This window comes from Panthera uncia (genome assembly GCF_023721935.1).
Source record: "Panthera uncia isolate 11264 chromosome B2 unlocalized genomic scaffold, Puncia_PCG_1.0 HiC_scaffold_24, whole genome shotgun sequence".
In the NCBI taxonomy this organism is placed as follows: Eukaryota; Metazoa; Chordata; class Mammalia; order Carnivora; family Felidae; genus Panthera; species Panthera uncia.
In genome coordinates, this window is record NW_026057580.1 from 78,122,341 (window position 1) to 78,143,602 (window position 21,262).

Below are 21,262 nucleotides of genomic sequence, written 5' to 3' on the forward strand. Positions count from 1 at the left end.
TACAGCTAAATATCTTAATAGTAGGAGGAGTGGACAGTGGGCTAAGGGTATACTAATAAGGAGCATTCCTGATGCTATCGAATTCTGTACATCAGGGTAACTTCTAGCAGAAGATGCTGACATCTGTATCAGTGAAGAATGGAATAGTTAAGGATCAAGGTGAGTGAGTTACCCAAAAGGACTATGATACTCCATGTTATATGAGGTTCGGGTCCTTAGTTCTTCCCCATATAAGGAAAGAATACTTCCAGAGTGATCTAGCTGTCTGCCTGAGGAGTCCTTTTACCTCTTCTGGGATTGTGTAAATAATTTCCCCGATCTATGCCTTTTCTAAAAGTTTATGATGCTGTATATTGAGTAAAAACTGAATTCTGCACATTTCAACAGACAATTGTTCCCAATTATGGCTGTTCATCAAATTTCTCTGAGCCTTTTAAAAGTAAAGATAGACAGACTCCACTCCAGACTACTGAAGGAGATTGCTGAGAGTGAATGTCCAGTCATTTGTATTTTTAAAGACCGCTACAGCTTATTCCTTGTACAGTGAACTTGAGATCAACATTTAAAGGAAAAAAGGTGAAGTTTAGCTACAGTTAAAATTGGACAGGAATAGTCTACCACATAAATTTCATTTTTAAGAATGTAGTAGTTAAATAATCAAAGAGGCTTTTAAATGAGAATATGGGGGAGGGTATTAAACATACCAAAACAAACATCAAATACCCATTCTAAGAAAACACTAATAATAGAGCGCCTTGGTGGTTCAATCAGTTAAGCGTCTGAATCTTGATTTTGGCTCAGGTCATGATCTCATGGTTCGTGAGCTCAGGACCTACATCAGCTCCATCCTAACCATGGAGCCTGCTTGGGATATTCTCTCTCCCCTCTCTCTCTCTCTCTGCCTCACCCCCTACTCGCACATGTGTGTGCACGCTCTCTGGCTCTCTCTCTCTCAAGATACATAAACATTTAAAAAAAAAACCCAATAAACGAAAACAGTAATATTAAATACACATAGGTGACATTAGTGTGAATAAAACCCCATTGAAAAAAATAAAGTTTCAAAATAGGAATAAAGAAGTCAGAAAATAGTTAAATATTTACTAAATATTTTATTTACAGAGCCACTTCAATTTTAAATTTGTTTGATATATGACAACTTGACAAACAGAAATGGATCTTGGGACTACAAAAGTTCATTGAAATAATCTTTTGTTATATGCAACCTGGACTAAATACAATTTATGAAGCAATAATTAAAATCCTCAGAAATAAAACAAAATTGATGGGGTAAAATAAAATTCAATGATAAAAATATATATCTTCAGGGGATTCTGATGTATCACTGGTAACCAATGACTTATTGAAACATGCACATCTATGTGTGAGATACATAATAGGTGCTTAATAAACACTGAGTGAATGAGTAGAAAAATGAATAAATGAATGAACAAGAAATTATACTTCATATCAAATGGAGCAAGGTAGAGATGGAAATGGATATGGATTTAAAAATATTTTCTGTATATTGAAATTAAGTAACAAATGGACGATATAGTTCCTACTCCCTGGAGTCACTATGAAAAACATGTTGCGGATAAAAAAATCAACCAATGACACCTGTAGCATCATAGTTACCCTACTTAATGTCAATTCAGTCACAGTATTAACTATTTGAAATAACCAATCAATTTAATTGTAAATACAATGGTCTCAGAACAAAAAGAGTTGGAAAAATTGGCTTAATATTGACTGAAATTGCTCACTCTGGTAATGAATTATGTTCTATTTTTGGTTTGCAAGCTAGCACACAGAGCAGTAGTAGAAGATATGAAATCTATTCCGCCTGGCACTTGGCTAATGTTGTGGAAAAAATTAATTTTTAGAAGAGTAAAGAACTTCTCCACTGGAGTACATTTCCATGGTTAGAGAAGCAGTTACCACTTTGTTGTTTACGGATTCTTCTGAAAGCCCTGCTGTATTTGTTATAAAGTCAAAGAACTCTCACCATCCAAAGGAGTCAACCAATCGGTATACTCTCTCCTACCTCCTTCCTTCCCCAGAGACAGTCTGCAGACTCTGTTGCTTCTCTTTTAACATGTGGTTGTAACTATCCATTTTATTCAATTCTTACTGACATAAAATTCAACTTCTTATGGCCAAGCTATTGTGAGTCTCAGTCTCCTAATTGGTATAATCAGCATTATTTGGGGAAAAAAAAGGAATTTTCTTTCCAGGTCTCTATGCAATGACCCTTTCCTGCAAGTCTCCCTTTCTAGTTTTTTCAGCTGTAATAGCCCAGCAGGCCACACTGAGGCCACTCTTTCTGCTCCGTTATCACTTCTTCCTCTTATCCTCCATGATGGCACTAGTCAACTCTGATCACTCTTTCCACTGAAAACCTGTGGCACTTAAAACAAAACCCCTCATTTGATAATAACCCAATTTAAATACCATAATTAAAGGCACATTGCCTGAAATAAAATAGTGAGCTGGAAAATATCAGTTTTCTTTATTTTCTCTTACTAAATGCTGCAATTTACTTAATTCATGATTGTATTACTATTTCCCCTCTTTTGAGGACAATGTAATCCATGTTATATATTTCCTTGCAATTATCAAGTGTACTCACAAACATGCTCCCTAAAAGTAAGATAGAAAAGAGCATATTTGCTGAATGTCCAAAGAAAGTAGAAAATGTGTTTAACTATATATATTAAGGTTAAAAGTATTTTAATAGTCAAAAGGTGAAACAATGCAATATTTTCTGATTTCTTTCCAACTTTTTGATTAAAAGCATAAAGAGTAAAGTCCTAACATTAAAAATAATTACTACCTTTAAAGGAATATTTCTCATTTAAAGAAGCAATTACAGTAGGAAAAAAAATCCCCAACTCATTCCAGGGAATTAAACCAAGAAAAAATTGACATCACTTAAGATTTGGAAAGATACCTATATAGATGTACAAACTGCAATTGTGCAGAAACTTGTTCATTCCTTTTTCTTTAAGGGGATAAACGGCTAAACTAATCTGATTTTTCCAGATTTGCAAATTTTATAATGGATTGAAATCCTGAGGGAACTAACAACAGATGGATGATTGTGTTATTCTAATTTCAGCTACCTTAGGGTTTAAGCAAGCTGTCATTTTTAAAAAGACAATCAATTTCTCATTTCAAGAAACATGAAAAAAACCAATGAATATATCTATCCAGCATTTGCTTTGAAACATCTTTTATATCAAAACATGGTTTTTATTTATTTAAAGTAAATAGAGTGAAATTTTATAATAGGAAACCATTGATTCACTAGCCAAAACAATAAATGATGAAGGGTAAGGATATCTAAAGCTATGGGAAGAAAATGATGTTAGCAATAAGCTTACCCTATCATAATATATACTGTACAATCAATAAATAAGAAGCTACCTTATTTTTGGCTGTACTCTAAAACTCCAGTGGACAGCTGTTCAGCAGGAGCCTTTAAAGAATTTAAATTCACATTTGGAGTTTATCTGCCTCGATCATACATCCAAAAAAGCCAACATCTGAAATCTCCCTCAGCATAATTGAGAAATTTAATACAGGGCAATGAATGTATACGTATTGAGCAATTAGTCTTGTTAAGTATTAGATGATTTATAAAACATATCTACAGAAAATGTGACCCAACAATGTGCCAAGGATAGCTGCAGAAATTGGAGATTATACTGAAGACTAGGGAATGGCCACGCAAATCTCCATAATTACCATTTCTTGTTTCCTCTCTTAGTCACAGACATGACCATTAATCCCTGTATGTTTTCACATACATTTCCAGGCTTATTCATAAAGTTATCATTTTCTTCACAAATGGTATTCTGCAAAATTCTCTTCACAATTTGTTTTCTTTCCTCTGTACTTCAATTGCCTGATTTTAAATGTGATGATTATGCCTACTGCAAAGTGTAGTTATTCATAGGGTTGAATAAAGAACACACATCAAGTACCTCAGCATACTACTTAGCTCATAAGAGGTGCTCAATATGTATCAATTCCCTTCATTTACCTAAATTTCTGTTTAATACTACCTTATATTTTCCTCTCATTTCTTTGTTCTCATTTCTTATGTTCTATTTCACCCCTTTGCCAAACCTGCATTAAAGGTTACTGTGTAAATAATTAGGTGTATGTTCATATGTGTATATGCAATTACCAATATATTTAGAATTGTTATACAGATGTATTTGTGTGAATACAGATAATTATGTTACAGTATATGTATTTATTTTAATAAAAATATATCAAATACTATATTAAAGATACAACGGAGTTTGAGACCTAATGGGATAATTGAAACTAGCCACATACAACAAATATCAAAATAGTAGTTTAAAGTGAATATAACAATGAGCACAGAGGAGGAACATCTACTTAGTAAGAGGGAAGGGAACATTGTAGCTGCAACTTTACAGTTGAGTTGGACATTATCCTATGGGTGTCATGGGAAGAGGAAAGCTCATTCAGGAGGAAGAGGCAGAACAAAGGTTCAGTGACATGAATGCACGGGAGGTCTTTGATAGTGGTAATAGAGTCAGAGGGATAGGCTGGCCCAGACTGGAAGTAAATATTTTTAAGTAAATATGATGTATACTGTCTAACTTGAATAAATATTTAAATGATAATTTCTCCAGCAAACAGAGGAGTCATGCCACCGTAATGAGGAAGAGGAGCAATATCTCTTGATTATCTATTAATCATGAGTCTTTGCTACATCTCTGCTACGTTCACTATCTCTTGTTTACCAACCCTCCCATTCTGGATATTCACCTTTGACAGATTTCACTCTACTGCATCCTTTACACAGTCACTAAAATAATCTTCCTAAAGTACAGATGAATCAAGTAAGGCTTCTGCTCAGAAATCTCAAAGGATTTAATCTATTGCCTACTAAAATTAAGACAAACTGATTGACATAATTTATGAAGCCCCCCCCTTCATTCTTTTAGCCATTCTTTTATTTGTCAAATATTTCTTAATACTGCCATTCTAGTTGCAGAGGATATGATAGATAAGATATGGAAACTACCCTATAGGAGTTTACTGTCACATGAAGAATTAGACATTAAGTCAGAATGTGAGAAAGATATGACAGAGATGCATATTGGCTTTGTATATGAAGCTAATGATTTAGCAATTTATATTTCCAGCTCACATTTTTCCCCTAAATGCTAGATTCAAATATCCAATCCAGTGTAAAAAAAAAATTATCTATTTAAATGTATAACAAGCATTCAAAACATAACATAAAATCAAGCTCTTCACCCCCTCTCTCAAACCTATTTCTCCCCCATCTCAGTGTATGATAATCTCATCCTTCCAGTGGTTTGGATCAATAACTTAGAGTCTTTAATTCCTTCCTTTCTCTTACATTCCATAGTCAATCTGTTACTCAATTCTGTTGGCTCTCTAATCAAAATATACCCAGAATCCAAATATTTCTATCTCCCACTGACATCCTCATCCAGACCATTACCATTTTTCAACTGCATCTTCTCAATAGCCTCCTAATCCATCTTCCTGCTTTAGTCCTTTGTCCTCCCTTCAGTCTTTTCTCAACACAGCCACCATCATAGTGATTTTTGTGTAAATCTGAGCATGTGTTCCTATGTTCAAGATGCTACAGTGACTTTCAAAAGCCCTCTATCATCCTTCCCTGTCTGCTTTCAATACCTACAATGCTTCTCCTGTACTTGTGTTCAGACACTCATGTCTCCTTCCTGGTCACTAGCTGGAATTCTCCTCCCCTGAAAATATCTACTTATCTTGCTCCCAACTTCTGCTAGTCTGAACATGATTTAATAATGTAACCTTCGTGCCCAAACAGCACTCTGTAGCCCTCTTCCCTGCTGTGTATTTCTCATTCGCTATCATACTATTTGATATACTGAAACATTTCTTTATTGTCTGTGCTCCCACCAGAAGGCAAGATTTTCTCCTTCTTTTGTTTCCTGCTGTGCTTAAATGCTTAGAATAATTCTACTAAATACTAGAGAACGATATCCGTTTAATAAACGAATGTGTATTTGGGTGGGGGAAGGAGAAGTTGGCCGTACTAATAGTTTAGGGTTCCTGAAAAATAAATAAAAGGCAAGGAGAGAAAGACATGATGCTGGAGAGGAAGAAAAGGGAAGGATAACATAAGGCCTTAGGTTTTATGATAAGAAGCTTAGACTTTATGCAATGGTCAATGGTGATCTTCCAGGGAATACAGGAATGAATGGTTCAGATTCGCACTTCAAAGATCACTCTGAGAGCAGCACAAAGAATACCTTTGAAGAGAAATCAGATTCTAATCAACAACACCAGGAAAAGAGGCTGTTGTAATACTTGAGGCAAGAAGTAATGGTGGCCTGAACAAAGAAATCAATTAAGTAGATACACTTGAGATCTATTAAGAACACAGAATTAACATGGTTTGGTAATTGGGAAGAAAATGTGGACTTAAATCCACATAAAATGTGGATTTACTCAGTTTCTGGTTTAGATGGACAGTAGTACTGCCCACCAAAATAGACACTGTAGAAAAAGAGTGCATATTAATAAGGTCTGATGAGGTGAGGGCCCTGTTGGACATTTCAAGTTTGAGGGCTTCCATAGCACCTCTAGGTGATATTTACCTATCAAGCAGCTGGGAATACCACAATGAAGCTTATAGTTGATCTTTGAATGGAGGATGTGAATCAGAAGTTATCAATATATAAAGTAGGTAAAATCGTACAAACAAATGAGATCACTAGAGGACAGTGAATAGAATCAGAAGAGAAGACACTGCCTTAAAGGAAAATAACTTTTGATGGGTAGATGGGAAAAAAAAGAGCTCAGAAAGGAGTTAGAAAGTTATAAGAAAACTCACACATTTGCACAGAAGAGACTGAAAGATATCTAGATTATCCATAACACCAAGTGAGAGATTTTTTTTTTTTCAACGTTTTTTTTTTTTTAATTTATTTTTGGGACAGAGAGAGACAGAGCATGAATGGGGGAGGGGCAGAGAGAGAGGGAGACACAGAATCAGAAACAGGCTCCAGGCTCCGAGCCATCAGCCCAGAGCCTGACGCGGGGCTCGAACTCACGGACCACGAGATCGTGACCTGGCTGAAGTCGGACGCTTAACCGACTGCGCCACCCAGGCGCCCCACCAAGTGAGAGATTTTTAAGATGCAAGTTTGTGCATATTTTTAATCTAATTAGCTCTATGAAATATTATCTATTTTTTAGATAACTAAGTACTTTTCAAAATTCAAGATGTTTAAAACGTACCTGTATATTCCACTGAGGGGAAGTAGCATTCAGATGGGCTTTCAGAGAGATGAAGCACACATTTTTCAAGCAATTCTGGTAAAGCTGTAATAAACAAGAGAATAATTAGGATATTAAAGGTTAAGAATATACATGATAATGCATCTCTAAAGTCACAGACTAGTAGATAAAAGTCATCTGAACTTCTTCACAGTTACACTCTTAAGGGGGTCCAATTCAAAACACATACCACTTTAATATTCATAACAATGTTTCCAATGTAAATTAAATTTTAATTGCTTCACTGAGAACCTATTCAATGTAAAACTGGAAAAGAATCATGTTATCTTTAGATTCTCTATGGATTACTTCAGAACTTGCTAAATGATTTCGATACAGAAAGAAAATCATCACTAATTAGGCTATAATATCTTATCATTATTCACACATACAAAAAAAAACTTATCTGAACTCCAAGACCACAGTCAAGGGACAGTTCTCCTCTTTCAAAACCAGGACATGTTAGGTGTTTTAGACACTTTGCAACTTTATATATGTTCAAGACAACTGGATCAAAAGTAAGCTTGCCAGCAACTGGGCAAAGGGTAAGATGCACTGGCAGAAAACAGGAATTTTAGGGCAATGATACTCTTCTGTATGATAAATCTCCCCCATTATACATTTGTTAAAATTTATAAAATGTACATGGCACCTGGGTGGCTCAGTTGTTTAAGCATCTGACTTCGACTCAGGTCATGATCTCATGGTTCATGAGTTTGAGCCTCGCATTAGGTTCATTGCTTTCAGTACAGAGCCCGCTTCAGATCTTCTGTCCCCCTCCCCCACCCCTCCCCCACTCACATGCGTGCGCTCTCTCTCAAAAAATAAACACTAAAAAAAATTCATAGGATGTACAAACACTAGGAATGAACCCTAATATAAACTATGTACTTTGGGAGACAATGATGTAGGTTCATTGATTGTAACAGGGGTATCGCTCTGATGTGAGATATTTATAGTGGGGAAAGTTGTGCATATATGCAGGCATAGAATGTATATGGGAATTCTGTACTTTCTGCTGAATTTTGCTGCGAATCTAAAGTTGCTCTAAAAAATAAAGTTCATATTTAAAAAAATAGGAAGAGGGGCACCTGGGTGGCTCAGTCGGTTGAGCGGCCGACTTCAGCTCAGGTCATGATCTCGTGGTCCGTGAGTTCGAGCCCTGCGTCGGGCTCTGTGCTGACCGCTCAGAGCCTGGAGCCTGTTTCAGATTCTGTGTCTCCCTCTCTCTGACCCTCCCCCGTTCATGCTCTGTCTCTCTCTGTCTCAAAAATAAATAAAAACGTTTAAAAAAATTAAAAAAAAAATAGGAAGAAATGCCTTTCTACTAGTGAACAGTACTGAACTGAGCAAAAAAAAAAAAAAAAGTAAGCTTTTCTCTGACAATGTCACATAGATATGCCACTGTGTTTGAATTTATTATCCTCAAAATGTATATAACCAGTTGAATTATACTTAATATAGAATCCAAATTATTTTGCTGGAAAGAAATGTATCTTTAAAGCAACTTACACGCTTATACATGTATATTTAGCAAGCAAGTTTAAGTCGCCTTCAAAAAGTTTTTTTTAATGTTTATATATTTTTGAGAGAGACAGAGACAGAATGCAAGTGGGTTAGGGGCAGAAAGAGAGGGAGACACAGAATCTGAGGCATGCTCCAGGCTATGAGCTGTCAGCACAGAGCCCTGACATGGGGCTCGAACTCACGAGCTGTGAGATAATGACCAGAGCCGAAGTCAGTTGCTCAACCAACTGAGCCACCCAGGTGCCCCAAGTCACCTTTTAAACTATGTATTACATTCAGGATATTGACTCTGATTTACATTAATCAAATGGTCTCTTTTTCATATCCAAGTACATTTTAAGCACATAAGTCACAAAGAAAATTAGTGTTCAACATGTGAAAAATGTAAATCAAATAGGAATAACAACATGTGCTTTCCAATAACTGTAGCTCTGATAAGTCATGTATCACAATATTTTAATGCCTTAAGGTAAAAACAAAATTTACTGAATTCTACTCATATTATGATTTCAAATTAAAGTAAGTATTAAAAAGTATGAGAATGTAATTGTTGAGGATCAGAAAGGGCACCAGTATTGACAATTATTTGAACTTCTAGTTGTTTAAGGGTTCTATCTTCACAGGCATAAGGATAAATTCTCTCACTCACAGAAAAATCTTTCAAAGCTTTTTATCTATGAATCTATACATAAATAATAGCCCTTAGGTGAGAGCTTTCAACCTCCATGTGTTTATGTCACTTAATATTGTCTCTTGAGATTATAATTTTTTAAGAGTATCTTGATGAATTTTAGAAACAATCATTCTGAATTCAATGATACAAATAAGAGGTGAGATACACATGAGTAGCAAAGGTTATATAAAAAGTTAGTTTTAAAGTGGAAATATCCATTTAAAATTATAATCATTCTCATTTTAGCACAACCATATGTTTGCTATGTGTTATGCACACAAGTAAAATGTTTGAATTAATGAGAAAAGTCACAGCATACTGCTAAACAATTCTTTGAATCCTATGCCCCAAATCAGGGTTAGCCATCGGACAGACACCTAAACAAACTCCATGAACTGGGAAAATTCTTCATCACATCTGTGAGGGAGGTAAACACAATATGATTTGAAACTTAATAGCCACCAGACTAATTGCAGGTGTTTGCAAAGCACACTATTTTCTGGGAAGTACTGATCTTGAAATGCAAAATTATGCTATTAGATCCATACATTGAGAGCTTTTAGATAAAGTAATTCTAGACATCATATGCAAAAATGGCATTACCAAACTATCTGAAGAAGGTTCTGGATTTCTGGTTCCAATACAGTATATTCATTTTGCCCAGCAACCCTTATGAACAGCACTAGGCACTTCCAAATATTTTGAGAGATAGGCTATAGCCATGGAATAATACTAAAAACTAATCTACACGTGGTACTTGCCTTTTCAATGTTCTCAAGTAGCTTATATTCATTCTTTCCTCTATATTTTTAAAGAAAATTTACTTTATATAATTATAGATTCAGAAAGTTCTGAGGACAGTACAGAGATAACTTCCTTTATCCCTTCATTTAGAATAGGTCTGCTTTGACAAATTCTTCATCTGAAAATGTCTTGATTTTCTATTCCTGAAGACTATTTTCAGTGCTTGAATGTCACACTACTCCCTCTGTCCTCCATCTTTTCTGGTGAGAAATCAACAGTATTGATTTTCCCCTGTAGGTAAGATGTTGTTTCTTCTGGGGCGCCTGGGTGGCTCAGTCCGTTAAGTGTCTGATTTCATCTCAGGTCATGATTTCATCATTCATGAGTTCGAGCCCCGCGTCCAGCTCTGTGCTGACGGCTCAGAGCCTGGAACTTGCTTCGGATTCTGTGTCTCCCTCTCTCTCTCTGTCCCTCCCCTGCTCATGCTCTGTCTCTATCTTCCAAAAATAAACAAACGTTGAAAAAAATTTAAAAAAAGATGTTTCTTACCTTCTCTGCTTTCAAGATTCTTTTTGTCTTTAGTTTTTATTTTTTAAATTTATTTTAACGTTTATTTTTGAGACAGAGACAGAGCATGAAAGGGGGAGGGGCAGATAGAGAGGGAGACACAAAATCCAAAACAGGCTCCAGGCTGTTAGCACAGAGCCCGACATGGGGCTCGAACTCACGGACCACGAGATCATGACCTGAGCCGAAGTCAGACACTTTACCGACTGAGCCACCCAGTTGCCCCTTGTCTTTAGTTTTTAAAAGTTTGACTATATTGTGTCTTGGTGTGAGTTTCTTTGGGTTTACCCTGGTTGTGGTTCTTGAATCCACAAGTTTAGGTTTCTTGAAAATTTGGAAAGTTTTAACTATATTTCTTCAAATACATTTGTAGTCCTAACCTCTTTCCAGGTCTCCAATGACATGTTAGATCTTTTGTTATGGTTCCATAAGTCTCTGGGACTCTGTTAATTTTTTTTTTGTTTTTCAGTCTATTTCCTCTCTGTTAATACCTTCAAGTTTACCAATCCTTCCTTCTGTCCTTTCCAATTTATTGTTGACCAATCCATTTAGCTTTTTATTTTGGTTACAGTATTTTCATTTCTAAAATGTCCTTTTGGATTTTCTTTATTTCTTTGTTGATACTTTCTAATTTTAAATTTGCATGTGTGAGACAAAAAAAACATGTGTGGAAGGGAGGGAAGGAGGGGTGGTGGCCCTGTTACTACTGAATGATGGTAAAAATCCTGAACTTTCGACCTGAGTCTCCTCTGATACAATCCTAGTAAGGAGCAGCAAGGGTGCCCCATTACTGCCAGGTAAGGATGGAAGTCCAGGCTATGCCCAAGTCTTGCTAGCAGGATTCTCTATGGTGGGTTCTATGGTTGGATTAAAGTGGTCACTTTCTATAAAAAGTATCTTGATAGGCTACCCCTCTCCTGCTCCTTTTGGTTAAAGAGAGTATGCTTTTATTGACCCCGCCTTTTGAGCCTATGACTTGATGGCCTTCTTAATCACTCTTTCTAGGATATACTAGGCAAAAAGAAAATTCAGAGAATTCACCTCTGAGGTGCCCACAAATATATACCACTTGTCTCTGAAAATGTAATTTCTCCAACAACAAAATATATTTTTCCCACTTTTAATTTTATAACAAATGATACAAATATGAAAACCATAAAGCATGGCTAATAAAGTGGACAATTTTAAATTATAGTTTACAAAAAAAATCTATCATATGTTTACATTAGAACCTTTTCCTTAGACTTTTATTCAAAATAATGTTCATTTAAAAATGATGATTTTTAGAAAACAAATGCACAACTATGTGAATATAAAACAAATTATTTGCTAGTTTAGGAAACATAGCCATCACCTCAAAATAAAATTCCAATTTCCTTAAGAGTAACTACATTTATTTGGCTGGATGTGGCCGAGTTTTAAAATATGTATCAGTAAAAAAGTCAATCAAGTTTCCAAAAATGTAGCAGTATGGTAAATTCAGGGGAAAGCTGGTGAAACCAAGCAAATTATTACCTAGGTAAAGTCAGATCAGTATTCAATTTTGCTTACCAAGACCTCTTAGTTTAAAAAAAAGTTTTGTCGTCTCTCAGATTTTAATTTTTTTGATAGTTTATGTGCTGCCTACAATTTTACTGGTATTAGGGAGTAAGGGTCGGTGGGCATCTTCCTCCATATTCTTTCTGGCCTCCAGCTTCCTTGCATCTCAGATTTTAATTTTTGTTTTCAAGGATCATAAGTTTCTCAGAAGTTAATGGACTTCTGGAATGAGTATTATGTATTCTAGACATGCCAGTACTAATCCACAGGAAACACAACTTCCATTAATATAATTTTCATGCAAAAAATCCCCCACAAAAATTAAACAACGTACTCACCACTTCCACTGATTATATCGGGTTTGGCCTTCATCATTTTGCAAAACTGTTTTCGGCAGTTTTCTATCCACTCAGTTTGTTTATCAGACATTTTGAAGCATAATAAAAGATTGCCAAGATCATTGTCTAATAAGAAACATAGCTATATTATGAGAAACACTGAAAAATAAGTATTAATGTTAAATATCTAAATAGTTACAAATTCCAGAAAAAGTATAGTATATGGCTTTCAAAAGAAAACATTTTCTGTAATTACATCTTATACAATCAATTGCTATTTATATTTATTAAATGCCCAGAAAAAATTTAAAAGCTCACAAAATGGACTGACTTATAACCATAATGCTTGAATATTCTTTTTCTTATATGAAAGTGACTCATTACTGAGTATTTGAATAGACATCAAATAACAGATGTAATAAATGTAAGATTTCATTACATATATGGACATGAACATTATACTCTTATTTCATGCACACTGATATACAATTTTATTAATTCCTTTAAAAGCAAAAAGAAAACATAAGCATAGAAAAATTTCTAGTCAATCATTTATTTCCACTTCTTGCAAAAAATTATACTGAAAATGGATGACGCTAAAATATAACTTCTTTCTAAGCAATTTCATGAATACATGGGAACTTTCATCTAATTTTACTTTTCCATGTTAAATTTAGTTTTATTCCCATGAGATTTTTCCATCTTCCACTTTAATTTCATTCTTATGAGATTTAGCATTAGAAAACAACTATTAATAATATATTAAGTAAGGACTTTGGCATCCCTAAGAAAAGGATATACAAGTATTTATTCAAACAAACATATATAATATCTTCCCACATATATGTAGGCAAAGATTCAAGGGAAAGAAAAAAGAAGCAAAAATGTTATTTTCTAGAAGATCATGGGGGAATAGGTAGTCACATGAGTTCATACCTTTTAACTTTCTTTGAAAGAGATTTTTGGGATCAAAAAGGAAAAAACCACCTTTTGAAAATAAAGGGTCAAAGGCCTGACTGCTCCTGCCCAAAGATGTGTCTGGGAACACTACCAGCACAAGTACATCTGCCTAAGCTCTATTTGGGGTGATAAATCCCACTGGGAAATAACAGTGGTCAATCTAATACCAGAGATAGTTTCAATCAACTCTTCTTTTCAAAAATAAAATAAAATAAAATTATAATAAAACAGGTCCTTATTCTTAGAGCTTTAAAAACTTAATCATCCTACCATACCAAACTGTTCTATTTTTTTCATTCAATACTTGTAAAAATATATTCAATAAATATGTATGGAGCTCCTACATACAAGATATGTATGTATCTTGGCTACAACAATTAAGACAAAGTCACTTGCCTTAATGAATACCACATGACATAAACCATATGTTTGTATGCCTGTATATATATATATGTGTGTGTGTGTGTGTGTGTGTATAATACTGCAATTAAGACATATCATTCCTATGATCTAAATTGGTTTTATTTAGTCCTAAAAAAGCAGATATATATATGTCACACAGCTCCCATGGTTATGAAATCTAAAATAATATAATTAAATATATAAATCATAATTTATGTAAATATGTCCTTATTTGACATGTAGGTCACAAAAAAAGCCTTTGCATATCAAAGCTACATATTCTTTTATACAAACATGAGTATACAAGTAAACATACCAAAGATATGCATACTCACACAAATATACACATGAGTCAGAAAGAATTGTTTGTTCAAAGAATGTGTAATTCAGATACTTAGTATAAATATTCTCTTTGAATATTAAGACCAAAATAATCCTGTAACATTTCATAAATAGCCTCAATCAGAAACAATAACTAGAGAAAAATTAAAGTGATTAAATCAAAGTAAAAATGATTCTTTGAAATAAAAACTCTCAAAACCTTTAACCTAAACTCAAGAAATACCAAAGCTGATAATTTTGTTGAAAATTATGTTACTAATAACAACGTTATAATGTTAAATGTATCTTAACATGACTTAGGTAAAATACTTAATGCAACACAGCATTAAAATAAGTTTTTGTAGTTTCCATTTAGAATATCTACATAACTTACTTCCCAAGAACAAACTACCTAGAGTCTAATAGGAATCACTAGTGGCACATGACTGCAAAGACAAATGCAGTTTTTCATCTCTCTTTCCTCCTCTAGGTCTTTTCCATCTTTGTGTAATCTGTCTTCTAACTACTATCTCCTTCAAGTAGAAGATGCCCACATAGCTCTTTCATAAATTACCTGCTATTTAACAATCCTATATTATTCTTTCCCTCTTCCCTCCCTCTGTCCATTCCTTCACATTTGCTATTCTGTTTCGCTTTTCATCATCTCATTCTAAGAAAAAAAGCACAAGGCACCATAACTGTAAACAGTGCTGAAGCAGCAGATGTGGTATGCATATGGATCTACCAGTCAGTGGAAGAGCTAAAGGGTCCAGTTTACCTGGAAATTGGAATTTGGGCTGTCAGAGGGGAGGGTGGGTAATGGTTATTGAAGAGGGCACCTGTTGGGATGAGCACTGGGTGTTGTATGGAAACCAATTTGACAATAAATTTCATATTAAAAATAAAGAAACATTAAAAAAAAATTAAAAAAAAAAAAAAAAAAGAAATCTGTTAGGACCAAAACAGCTAACATAGGCACCATTACCTGGGTGTGCTGCCACAAGGACTTCCAAATGTCTCCCTCACAATGAACTAACCTATTCAGTCACAGACAATGATTGACAACCAAAGGCCTCCCCTAATTAAAAGGTGTCAATACAACCTACAGACAGGCTAACTTGAAAGTACAGCCTACACAAGAAGGATAATTCAAGATTTTCCAACCCTCTCCCAAGTTCGCCTACCACTCTTCCTACTTTTGTGCAGAGTAAAGTGGGAAGTCCAGAGAGAGGCCAAAGGTGTTACATAAGCAAAGGCTCCTGGACATGGAGAATGAGGCAAGAGGAAATAAATCATAGGAACGGTAGTATAAGGAGTACAATAACTCTAAATTAGTGATTATGTGAGTAGAGCAAATATGAATCTGGTGTTGTCCAAAAATTTCTATGTTTATAACAACACAAAAGAAACCCAGAGTTTTGTCTCTGGTCATGATATAGGTACTGGGAATAGACCTGCTGTCCTGCTGTAAACAACATGAAAAATAAAATATAATAAACAACTGTTTTCAAACATTGGCCAATAGGCTGTAGAGGACTGTTTTGCTGGAGAAAAGGGAAACTAATGTGGTGAGCTTTATAAATTTTTTTAAATTTAAACAAACAAACAAACAAACAAAATGTGGTCAGCTTTACACCTGGGCTTTCTTCTTGAAGGCAATTCCAAGATCACTATGCAGGAAGGGGGATGCCATGGAGGTCTTCCAAAGTTGAAGAGACAGAAGTCAAATTGCAGAGACAGACTGAGGAGACTAAAATTTATAGATTATAGTACTGAAAAGAGCAGAGCCAAAAACTAGAGAGATCTGTGTAAATCTTTGTCAAGCTGATTGCGAAATACTCAGCTCTGCAAATGAAGAGTGAAACCCCACAAAGTTGGGCAAAAAACAGTTGGAAACTTGTAAAATGAACAATTCCCAGAGCATACATGGTTGCTACCAGATGTCCAAGTTCCAGGGTGAAGAGTCCTTAACTACCAGGCAGTTAGTAATAGTATTAAGTTAGCAATGAAGGCAATTCTACACTCACCCTAATCAAAAAATCAAAGCCTTGAAAAGATCAAACTGATCTTTAACTTGACAGCACTCCAAAAAATGTTTAAAGAAAACCAAAATCCCGCATTCAACAGTGTGATATCAATAACGTCTCATATCTAATAAAAAAAAAATCTCTAACATGAGAAAAGGGAAAAATGTGGCTCAAACCAGTAGCTAAATCAACTAATAGATGAAAGAACTAAAGTGATATGATTAGCAAAGATTTTAAAGTAGCTATTTTTAAGTATTTAAAGAAAATATGAACAAAATCAAAAGCTTTGCTACAATTTAAACCAATTGTAGTTTATCAGTACTGGAATTCCACTTAGTAAAAACAGACAGCATATGGTACATGTAACAAACTGGATGAATCTCAAAACTACTATGCTGAAAAAAATTAGGCGCAAAAGTATCCTATATAATTCTATTTGTATGAACCACTAGTTATAGGAAAACTAATCCTTGGTAGCTCTTCTCAAATGGACTACGTTTTGTTCTCAAGGAGGTATTTCAGCAGTCTTTAGAGACATTTGTGATTGTCACTGATTGTACAGTGGGGAATACAGAGACAGTTCTACTGGCATCTAGTGGGTAGACCAGGGATGCTGCTAAAAATCCTACAATGCATAGGACTGCACCCTCTGGTAACAAGCAGTTACCCACCCCCAAATATTAAGAGTGCTGAGGATGAGAAATCCTAATCTACAGTAGTGGGGGGAAAATCAGTAGTTGCCTGAGACTGGGAGTAGAGAGAAGATGACTGCAAGGGACAAAGGGAACTTTTGCAGGGTCATGAAAATGTTACATATTTGATTATGGTGGTGATTATGTGTGCAAAAGTATGTCAAAATTCAAACTATTCTTAAAATGGATGCATTCTGGGGTGCCTAGTTGGTTCAGTCAGTTGAGCAGCCAACTCTAGATTTCAGCTCAGATCATCATCCCAGAGCTGTGGGACAGAGCCCCGTGTTGGACTCTGTGCTGAGCATGGGGCCTGCTTGAGAGTCTCTCTTTTCCTCTCCCTCTGCCCCTCCCCCGTGTATACACACACACACACACACACACACACACACACACACACACACGCTCTCTCTCAAAAGAAAAAAACAGATGCATTCGTTGTATATAAAAAAAATTGAGTATACTTACATACATGTATGTAAATGTTGATATAATTGAAAATGTCAGTGAGTAAAATCTTCTAAGCATATTAGTTTCACTAAAATATGAGCAATTATAGTTCCTAATTTGATATAAAGTCTGTATTAGAACTCAATATTTCATAAGAAAGCATGTGCATATTATCAATTACATAGTTTTTAAAAAGAGGAAGATTATTACAAAATTACATGATCTTTGGGGGCAGTGAGGGAATTTTTCTTTCTCTGAAGAGCACTGTACAATTATATTTTTATGAAAAATAAAATACCTTGACCAGAAAAAAAAAACTTAATAAACCTTAATTAAGTATATGAGAATGTATAGAGGTGCCTAGGTGGCTCAGTTAGTTAAGTGCCCGACTTCAGCTCAGGCCATAATTGGGCAGTTTCTGAGTGCAAGCCCTGCATTGGGCTCTATGCTGACAGCTCAGAGCCTGCTTTGGAGTCTGTGTGTGTGTGTCTCTCTCTGCCCCTCTCCCACTCACACCCAGTGTGTCTGTCTGTCTCTCTCAAAAATAAACATTAAAAAAAAAAAAGTAAATGTATGGGCATGTATAAATGATTCACTTGCAAGAACCCTAATCACAGTATTAAAGTGTTTTCAAGTATATAGATTTTTAAAATCCTCATTACATCTTCTTATGAGATTCTGGCTCCTTTCTGGGTACAATCCAGTCTCCTATAATGAAATGAATATTTACTTCTTAGGGTTAAATGAGAAAAAAAATATCCTACTTCCCCATGAGGAATCCAGGTTTATATTCTATACACTAAATATAAAATTCCCTTAATGCACATTTTTATATAAAATGTGTTTATATATTTCTAACCCTACAATATTATTTTTAGAGAAATTAAAATACCATAATTTAGTTCCAGTACATTAATTACACATCTAGCTATGAAGTTCCCATAATAAACTACTGTTTTGATTTCCAAAGAAAGGTTTGGTGTGTCTAATGAGTTTATGCTCTTCTCTTTGCTCCTTCAGACTATGATTTACAGACAATGAAAAATGGGAAGAGAAAGTTAAAAAATCTGTTTTAAACTAATTCCTTACTACCATCGAGGAAAAGAGAAAAAAAAAATCAAGTTTAATGTTCACCAATCACAGCTGATAATATTCCATATCTGAACTCTGAAATTCTTTGTTATGGTGAGCATAATCTTTTCATTCTCGAAGATATTATATCATTTTCCTCAAAAGATTATTATATAGAAATATTATATTGATTATAAGACTATTATGGACAACATAAAAAGAACCTCAGTTTCAAAGGGAGGAAAAATATAATTTCAGTATAAATACAGAGAAAACCTGCTATTTACACAGAAACTTTTAGTAATTCTTTCCTAGATGTAATTGTGAATGCCCACTTTATACAGATTATTTTAACAGATTGTACAAAAGAAACAAAATAAATGGAAGATTTCATAAACTAACTACCAATAGATTCCTAGGCTTAATTCAGATAGTCATCTTTGTATTATCCTAAACCTTATTTGTGTAATATTTGCTTTCCACATCTCTTTATCTTCTTCCATGTAGTTTAACATAGTCCTTTCAGTTTACTCTTATTATAATAAACAACGGAAAACTTTGGAGCCATCTTGGAGAACAAAGATGCTTAAATTCTCTATTAGTTTTCTGTATATCTCTAAATTTGGGAGTATCTAAATTCATTACACATTTTTATTCTATTTGAACTAAATGGGCTTTTAACACATGACATCCATATTTTATACAGATTATTCCTCATTGTGGAATTATCATACCACTTTTCTTTTTTTTAAATATGTGATAATCATTTACCATAAAAGAACTGGGTCATGTTTTTAAAAAATGGGGACTTAGTTTTCCCTTATCACCTGTACCTAAACTAGCAGGTGATCTGTCTCCCCTGGTTGCCACAGATGTTTGTTTCAAACACGAAGTAACAGGTACATGAAAATAAGAAGTTTTATTATTCAAAAGAAAATATTTATTCTGATTTTTAAACTAAGTATCTCAACAGCTGCAGCTCAAGATTTGCTGCATTGAAAGGAAACTATAATCTCATACTCCCAGTCTCCTCAGCAGAATGTCAAATAAACTATTTACCTTTATCTGCAGAAAATATATCTTAATTACAGGTTAGAAACAGTAAGAAAAAAGACTAAGAAAATGTCTGATCTGACATAGGCCTAAATTAGTAGTTGATAATTCATCATAAAAAATATAGACTGTATGTGCAAGACATAATACAAAAAGCTTTTAATATCATAACAAACAATATCCATCATTATGCTGCATTATATTTCATGTAGCATCATAATATTTTCAAAGTACTTTCACAGTTTTTCCTATGGGGTTCTGTTTTTAGTTGACTGGAGGAGGAATGGTAATCCTAAATCTTACTGAATTTATCAGACTAGCAATGAAGGCAATCTGGTCTACTCAACGTGTTAATTAGGTAATTTTCATTCTTTTATTAAAATATAGTTGCCATTATATTTCATCTCATTCTTCTTTTTTTTTCTCTTAAAAAGCTTATTTCTGGGGTGCCTGGGTGGCTCAGTCAGTTGAGCGTCCAACCTCAGTTCAGGCCATGATCTTGTGGTTCATGATTTCAAGCCTTGCAGTCAGGCTCTGTGCTGACAGCTCAGACCCTGGAGCTGCCTCAGATTCTGTGTCTCCCCTTCTCTCTGCTCCTACCCCACTCACACTCTGTCTCTCCCTCTTTCCCAAAAATAAACATTAAAAAAAAAACTGCATAAAAAAAGTGTTTTTCTACATACAATGTAGGTAGTATTCCAGTTTTGATCTATACTGTTAGGATTGTATAATGGATTGTTATCCCATTTGTAAATTTAAAAAGACATGATATAATTAATCAGGGACACAGGCATGGACTTAATGTCTGAAAAGACAGAAATAATCAAAGTGTCAGCAAAAAGAAGCATCAGTGGATAAAGAATTAAACTCAATAAGGACATGAAAATTTATTAAACAAAATCAATAAAGATTAATGAGAACCATCTTGTTAAAATAAGAACATTGTTCCAACGACCAAATTACAGTATTTGTAAATTTGTAAATTTCAATGTCTTTTAATGTGAATGATCTAAAATACGAGCATGTCTTGAGAGCTAGGATAAAATATGCTGGCATCATAAGAATGTAACTACAAAACCCACAAACTTCATTACTCATTTACTGCACAATGTCTAGCTCCAGAGACAGAGAAGATGGTACCCTTGTTCTTCAGTTAACACCTCTAATTCAGAAGCTTTATTAACATTTGTTTCTTTATATTGAAGAAAATACACTACAATAATTATTTTATAAGCAGTAGTCTGCAATTATAAAATGTTCAAGATAAATTTATATATAATACCCATCAAAAAGCCTTTCAATTCCCCAACATATTAGTAATACACTGCCAATGGTTTGCATTTTCATTTATGCTTTTATAAAGTACCAAACCTATGCAAATAATATACATTTAATACAGTGGCTTAGATTCATGTTTCTCACTTAAGAACAGAATATAGTCCTCACAGACATTTGATGAATACATAGAACCTAATGATCAACATATATTTTATACTGAATTCATTCAGAGCTGAAAATCTACAAACTGAAAAGCAAGTTCTAACTGGAATTCAATTTTGT

At 34.5% G+C, this 21,262-nt stretch overlaps 1 protein-coding gene and 1 long non-coding RNA gene across 3 annotated transcripts in view; one reads left to right on the plus strand and one right to left on the minus strand.

Annotated features, from left to right (window-relative positions):
• The window catches only part of LOC125938873 (uncharacterized), a 106,350-nt gene that overhangs the window by 68,661 nt on the left and 16,427 nt on the right, over window positions 1-21,262 (plus strand). The window contains exon 4 of the long non-coding RNA XR_007462845.1: window positions 18,599-18,763. This is a non-coding gene — a long non-coding RNA (uncharacterized LOC125938873). The remainder of the gene's footprint in view (window positions 1-18,598; window positions 18,764-21,262) is intronic.
• Window positions 1-21,262, minus strand: part of TBC1D32 (TBC1 domain family member 32) — a 201,284-nt gene that overhangs the window by 38,007 nt on the left and 142,015 nt on the right. For both annotated transcript variants that reach the window (XM_049654268.1, XM_049654266.1), the window contains exons 27-28: window positions 12,730-12,855; window positions 7,303-7,386 (exon numbers count right to left, since the gene is read on the minus strand). In XM_049654268.1, coding sequence (XP_049510225.1) covers window positions 7,303-7,386; window positions 12,730-12,855 — 210 coding nt within the window. The remainder of the gene's footprint in view (window positions 1-7,302; window positions 7,387-12,729; window positions 12,856-21,262) is intronic.